At 38.1% G+C, this 7500-nt stretch overlaps 2 protein-coding genes across 2 annotated transcripts in view; one reads left to right on the forward strand and one right to left on the reverse strand.

Annotated features, from left to right (window-relative positions):
* Window positions 1-4980, reverse strand: part of LOC137999988 (interferon-related developmental regulator 1-like) — a 16057-nt gene extending 11077 nt beyond the window's left edge. The window contains exons 1-6 of the mRNA XM_068846047.1: window positions 4717-4980; window positions 4355-4450; window positions 4181-4268; window positions 2952-3032; window positions 595-638; window positions 132-289 (exon numbers count right to left, since the gene is read on the reverse strand). Of these exons, the coding sequence (XP_068702148.1) occupies window positions 132-289; window positions 595-638; window positions 2952-3032; window positions 4181-4268; window positions 4355-4450; window positions 4717-4786 (537 nt within the window). The 5' untranslated portion in view covers window positions 4787-4980. The remainder of the gene's footprint in view (window positions 1-131; window positions 290-594; window positions 639-2951; window positions 3033-4180; window positions 4269-4354; window positions 4451-4716) is intronic.
* LOC137999996 (WD repeat-containing protein 82-like) overlaps window positions 1-7500 on the forward strand; it is a 169404-nt gene that overhangs the window by 16160 nt on the left and 145744 nt on the right. The window lies entirely within an intron of this gene.

Genomic DNA, 7500 nt, shown 5'->3' on the forward strand with positions numbered 1-7500 from the left:
AAAAGAACCATTGTTATTCTGATCAGCAATTTCAGTAATAACTATATGTATTGAACACTATATTAGTTTTGATCTTTTGTTTTATGGACATTTTAAAATTATACATGTAAATTGTTGATGTGACTTCTTACACTGCCTCTAACAGCAGACCCTGCTGTCTGATCTTGAATGACTGTGATCAAATGAGGTTTGAGTGTTTTGAAGACAGCTTCACTTTCTGATCCAGCTCCTAACTGAACACACAATAGCACAGCAATTGATGAACCCAACACACGGTCCTCCCTTGAGCCTATAAAAAAAGGAAGATTGTGAACAATCAAACACATCCAGTGCCTGATCTAGAATTGAACTTTAATACCATTTAGGTCAGAAATAGGAAGAACATTTTGTAGCAATGGCAACAAATTGCAAATATAGCCAGCAAAAAAAGATGCAAAGAGGAGACACAGGACTGGAGCACCCTTAGAAGGCTTGTATATATGATAGTGTTCCAACTACTAATTGGACCGAAATATGCTTCTACTTTATGTTTTAGCATTTAACACAAGCAAACCCAACAAGACATGACCAGTCACATCGATGCATAGGACTCACCTCTTTTTAGACATCTGTCAATACAGTCCACAATGGTTTCCTTTCTATTTAGAAAAGTTTGTACACAAATTAATACAAGTAGAATACTTCTTAAAACACAGGGGAAGAAGAGTCACACCTTGTTTAATTAAGCACAAACATTTGTGACCTTCCACGGGAAAACGTACACTAACGCTAAACCGTTAAATTGACCGAAGCGTTAGATATCCGTTAGCCGTCCGTTAGAAGTTTACATGAAACCGTCAGAGCGTCAACTTCATCCGTTAGAACGTTAGTCTTATCCGTCAGAACGTTAGGTTCATCCGTCAGAGCGTCAGCCTCGTCCGTTAGGGGTTTAGCCTCGTCCGTTAGAGCGTTAGTCTCATACGTCAGATGTATAATAGTTATTAACCTTATCCGTTGGGCAAATCTTGGATTCTGTTGGCAAGTGAATTAATAATCTGTATCGATTGTTCCGGATCAGAGGATTCGTAGAGCGTCGTTTAAAAATGTGACCCTCTTTGGGAAAACCGGCCGTGTCCTTCTACAACTTAGTAGAATTACATGTAGTATAGCGCTTTTTAAAAAATTAAAAATACCGAGAAAAATGAAAGGTTTGTGTTCGACGTTCACCTCTGCGTACCAATAGTAAAACAAGGGTGGAAAGCTCGATTTCGGATCGCTCCAGCACCAAGCCGATTTTCACTGACAAATTCGCATCGTACAGGTTTCAAATCACGCACCAATCAAGCTGAAACTCACAAACAAATTCCTATCGTACAGGTTTCAAATCACGCACCAAGCAAACTGAAACCCAGAGGTTTCCTTTCATGCCATTATATCTGAAATCCGTCCAAAACTCGAAGCGCTGGACCTCAAATAAAATTGAAAAAATCCAGCATTCGGAACTCCAAGGAAGCGTAGTTGGAGTTTGGTGTGACGGCTTGCAGCTGTCACAACGTTTGCTCCTCTGTGATTGGCTAATAAGAAATCATCATCCAATCAGAGAGGAGCACATGGCGTGACGGCTGCAAGCATGTATCTAAAGCCGGTATACGAAAATCCTGCTACGCATCCTTGGCGCTGGGAATGCTGGAGTTTTCGATATTATTTGAGGTTGAGCGCTTCGAGTCTTGGATGGATTTCAAGCTGAAATAACTACGCTAATAGGTAGAATGGACAATAAAGACTCCAAAAACGAAGACCAAAGATCGAAGACCCATCCTGCGCGAACGCCAAATTAAATGTGATTGAATGATGCATGACTTACCAAATTTCAACTGAAAAATATCTGTTTAACTTAACCACTCACCTGGAGTTTCTCGCGAGCTTTTTTGCCCCCTCGGCATCTTAACTGATGATACAGAACTCTTTTATCGTATTTATAGCAAAGAGCTCTCTTATGAACGCACCGCTTTGAATTTATCGTTACTTCGGCTTTGAAAACAACATGAAATGCTACATTTCTTTGGATGAAAATAATCATTTGTTGTATTTTACTTTGCAACTACAGTAGCTAATGAAGTAATGGATGCCGTGAGAAATTCACAATTTAGTAATGCATCGCATCATTGTGAGTCCGACGGTCAAAACATATCGAGATTAGCCACTTTTATCCGGACTTCGTTGCATTCAGCAGTTATGGCGCCATGGGCGCGCCTCTTCGGAATCGTATTTTAAAAGTCACGCAATCGTTTCTGGTGGCCTGTCTACATCGTAGTATTCTTAAAGCAAAAAACTCGCTGAAATGTGCATCCGATTTGTTTTGGCCAGCTCGCGATGGTGCTAGTACTTCAAACCATGGCCTTTGTTCGATAAACGGTAATCGCTCACTACGTTGTGGTGTCATCGATCAGCCTTTCGAGCTTAGAACTAAGACTTGGTGTTAAAGCGCTAAGGCAGAACGTTAGAACTGATGGAAAGAACGTTAGAGCGTTGGCACAAACCGTTAGAGCGTTAGCACAAACCGTTAGAGCGTTAGCACAAACCGTCAGAGCGTTAGTAAAAAACGTTAAACCAATCTTCAAAACCGTTAAATATCCGTTAACCGTCCGTTAGTTTTAAGCCGTTTAACGGGCAAACGTTAGTGTACGTTTTCCCGTGGAAGGTCACATTTACTTGTGCTATAACGCTGAATCTTTTGGAAAATTTCACTTACCAAAGCCAAGAAAGTACTGTACTTAAGATCACTATTTCTCATCTACTTTCAAAAAGTACTTATCAGTTAAAAAACTATCATGATGTATCACTATTTACAATGCATGTTAATACACGTGCATCATGCATATGTTTTATAAATTATCACTCTATGTGTATTAAAGCAACAAGTGCTTCATATCAATCATTAACACAATATTATTATTTTCCTTACAAATTACCTGTCTAAAAGAAATCCATTGATAATTTTGGATTTCAAAGCTCTCTGGATGTTAACCAAAGCACATTGCCGACCATGGGCACTGCAATAAAAACAAATTGAACCATTTTTTAAAGGCAATTTAATTATATCAATTAACCCTTTCACAGCTGTAGAGTCCTCCACTGATGAGTAAAATCGTCTGGTGGTAGACAGAGTAAAATCTATAAGTGTCACTCTTAGGAGGGAGAGGGTTAATACAGAAAAGTGCCCATCTGTTTTGGAACATTCACTACAATGCTCAAAGATGTATGACATTTCATTCCCTGTCTCCTGCTACTAATTTAAAGTCACATGTAAAATCCATCTTTCTTGGTACTGAAAACAGTCCTCTACTTGTCTTTCCACTGCATTCCTAATACCATGTTGATCTATATTGATGTGTAAATCTAAGATATAATGTTGAGTAATCTCATTTGAAGCTTTGCAAATACTACTCTTGAGTAAGTTCACTGGAAAGCTGTTCATTACAAGCAAGTTTCATTGGCACTTATGATGCTTTTATGATGCATGTGTGATATTAGAACAAGTTCATTCAAGCTCCCCCTCTCACTTTTCATGTAGCTTGAATCTCCAAATGATATGGGTGTAATGAGCTTAGTATTAGAAACAACCATATGTTTTGCTATGAATCAAAATCAGATGACTCATAAGCTGCAGAGAGTGATTGCATATCATCAGTCACAAAGTTCATTAGCATTAAAACAGCCAGACCTTAGTACATTGCTGATCTCAGCCAAATTATTGCGAGGCAATCTGCGTATGATTTACAACAACAGTGCTGTTGTAGCAACCATCTGATACAAATTCGATGTATGACATCAACATGTTATTATTGTACCCCGTGATAGGGAAAGAAGCAGCAGGGAAAGTGCTCCATTTATTCCAAATTCATATAAAAATCAACAGTAAAACGGGAAACCGCTATTTATATCACCGAAAAAGAAAGTCCAAACGATTACTTTTTGTGTATGCATCATTGTACGATCGAGAAGAAGCATAACATTGTTACAGCTCACGTGAATTAAATTTACACCATGTCACCATGCCACCCCAATTGCAATCTCACAAGTAATGGCCCCACACCATGGATTTTCTAAATGCCAAAACAAGTTGATATAACTAGGAAAGCCAACAAAAAGCCACCGAAATCCTCAAGAATGCGAAGGACTCTGATTTTTAAGATTTTACCTCTTCTGTGATGCACCATCAATGTTATCAGCCAAAGACTGCTCGAAACCGTCTTCAAAATCTAACTCTACTCTTTCGTCGATGCCATCTGTTACAGAAAGAAAAGGAAACTTAAAAAGAGGCTGCCATACAATCATAGCACGTGTCGACATTAATTAAACTGATTAATCCTACCTTCGTCTCCACTATGAGTTCCAGGCGTTGAAGAATAGCTGGCTACACTTTGAGTTTCCATGTCTTCATCGCCGCTTTCCTCGTCTCCTCTTCGACCTGAACCGAAGAAAAAGACTTTGAGGAAAAAGTCGAACTAACGTGTGAACCCATAAAACCGACTAAAAACCACGAAATGAATGAATGAAGAATGGCGCGCAAGATCGATCTAGAGCCAGATGTCAAAATCGCCATCGAAACAACATACGATCGCGTAGAAATCAACTTAGAGCGTTCCGATTCTTCCCAAGCATTCAGATAATAGTCCTGATCACAAAACGATGTCAATAAGATGGCGATTACGAAGTAGACAGATCTAAAAGTACCTTTTTTCCGCGGTTGTTGACCGCGTTTTCCTCTGCTTTTGTCTCTGGAGTCTCCCTTAGGCTTAGGCATGGTTGTATTCAAGAATCAAACGTTTAAAAGTTTTTCCTTAATTGCTATTTCAAGACACAAAATGTTTTCTTTCGTATACTTCTTCTTTTTCTAGCAATGAAACAGTGATAAGTTGTATTTTTTGGCTGAAACCTCCGAAAATTCATTGGGAGCTGATTTCGTTCACCTTTTCCCTACAAGTGGGAAGAAGAAAATGCCGGCGATGACGTAGAGATCCGTGAAAACGTGATCGATTGCAAGTCTTAACTGAAATCCTTATAGACGGGGGGAGAGTAGACAATTGCTCCATATATCAATGTAGAAAAAAGAGTAAATAAGCTTAAATTATATCGATCTTACTTTCAAAATACATTTAGATACAGTAAAATAAAGTTATAGCTTTAAATTAATCACTGAAGAAAACAAGAAAATATTATTAATACTCACCCGATCCTACAGAGTGCAAAATTGTCACTTATCGTTCTTCCCAGTGCTTCGCGTTCTATGAGGACAAATCGTCCGGGAAGGGATTCAATTTGCCAAAAGTGCATTTGGAAACACACAATTCTTACCTTCATCTTGGACGATTATGTTGACTTAAAATGAACGGTAAGATCTTAAGGAAACATATGTTATGCTACGATTAATTATTACGTCTTATCCAAAGATTTTTAATGAATCAGTACATGTAAACAGACTGTTTGGCCGCCATCATGGATCTATGGTACGTGGCAATCGAATTATCGAAGAAGACTTTGTATGGTTGTGATGTATTCCTTTTCTCGGAATCCATTTTACATTTCCACCTTTCCACTGATTTTTATCCTGACTAAATTCAACGTGCCTTTAAAGTTCCTTTTATTCGTATATAACACTGGATAAGTTCAAGACTTCTTCCTTTAGGAGACACTTTTACAGCTGGCGTCTATGCAAGTGGTTAATTAATTTAGTGATAATGGAGGAGCATCGTTGACAATTGACCAATTGGTGTGCCTTTCAAAAATTGAAATTTACAGTGAAAGAAGATAGAGTAATGCATCTATTAATGTTAAGCCCAAGGGGGGGGGGGGTTTGGGGGCATATGTTGGCATTTGACCTTTATTGCCTTTCCCACCCGCGGGAATTTGACTAAAATTCTGGGTCCCAGGGTGGGGACATTTGCTTTTTTGTGCACGGAGGAATGGGACCAAGTCACATCGTCCCATGTGCTCGTTTGTGCACGGGCCATCGTGGAATTGAAGTAGTGTCGCTAAGAACACGGCTGTTTTTAATAGAAGTAAGCACTTGTTTTTATAATTATACCAAAACACTACTTTTCACTACTCATTTTCAATATAAATGGATGGAACACCTTACTTTGTGGGGATTGTGTGGATTGTTGATAATATCGACTCGCTTTTCAAATTCCAAATTTTGGGATCCCATGATGGGGACTTTGACCAAAAATTCCTCTGAAAAGTCAAATGCCCCACATATGCCGGGTTCCCCCCCCTCCCCCCCCCCTCTGGCTTAACATTCATAGATGCATAATTAAACAAGTAATGCAGCAAAGAAATGATGGTGTTGTGTTGCATCAAAATTATGTTACAATAATAATAAGCTTAATGATGATAACAATACTAATCATAATAGTAATAATAATAATAATAATACTTATTATTATTATTATTATTATTATTATTATTATTATTATCCTGTTTTTCTTGGCCCAGGCCGGTCCCAGAGCCCTTTTAATTTCTATTGGTTTCCAGACAGGCTGTCAAAAGCGAGGGTTTAAAGATATTAGGGAGTTAAGAGAGCAACCAGAAGTTGTCTTGTCACTACCACTTATATATTGCTAAGTAGCTTTCCTCCATTAGAGATGATTAGGTTAAAAATTTGCGAGACACTACAGCCCTGGCATGCAAAATGTTCATTTCCGGTTGCTGTCCGCGGCTCAAAAAAGTCACGTTCTTTAACTCCCTATTATCTGGAGAGTTCACACCTAGTCCTATAATAATTAGAAAATGTTAAAATTTACATTAACGGTAAGGCCGATCCCCAACTGTGTAATTTTGTTGGATTTTAAGGGATACGTCATCAACATGAACAAATTGCTTATTTAGGAATTTTAGCTGTCACGCTTACTTTTCAGCAATCTCCAAACCAATCGTGGCTCGCGCGTGCACATTTTCTCGTGCTTTGTGTCAGCTAAATGTAATTACTTCGGGTTTTGATTGGTTTACCGGATGCTCTCTGTCCTTTTTGATTGGCAAAAGTAATTACTTTGGTTTTGGTTTTACGACACTTGATTGAACCTTGCTCTATTATTATTATTATTATTATTATTATTATTATTATTATTATTATTATTATTATTGTCAAAAAACTGAATAGCCTCTTTTTGCCCTTAATTTGTTAGTTTATTCCTTTGATGGCCTGTTGGTATTAGCCCTGTTGATGATATGCACCTGTGCATATATTACAAAAGTTCCAAGATTAAAGTCATTTTTTCTTTCTGAAAAGAAGGGTTTCTTCGGAGTTTTCTACAAAGGTAAGTTTGTTTATAATAATATTTTTTACCACAATTGCTTGTAATCTCGCAATCTGATTGGCTAATTTTCCATTGTTGATAAGAGTCCAGACAATGTCCGCGTCATGCTCGTGTCAATTTGTAATGCAATGTAATAGCCAATCAGGAACGCCCATTTTGGGAAATAAACCAATCATGTTGCAAGAAAGTTAGACAATGCTTG

The sequence above is a fragment of the Montipora foliosa genome, chromosome 4, assembly GCF_036669935.1.
Source record: "Montipora foliosa isolate CH-2021 chromosome 4, ASM3666993v2, whole genome shotgun sequence".
NCBI classification, from domain to species: domain Eukaryota; kingdom Metazoa; phylum Cnidaria; class Anthozoa; order Scleractinia; family Acroporidae; genus Montipora; species Montipora foliosa.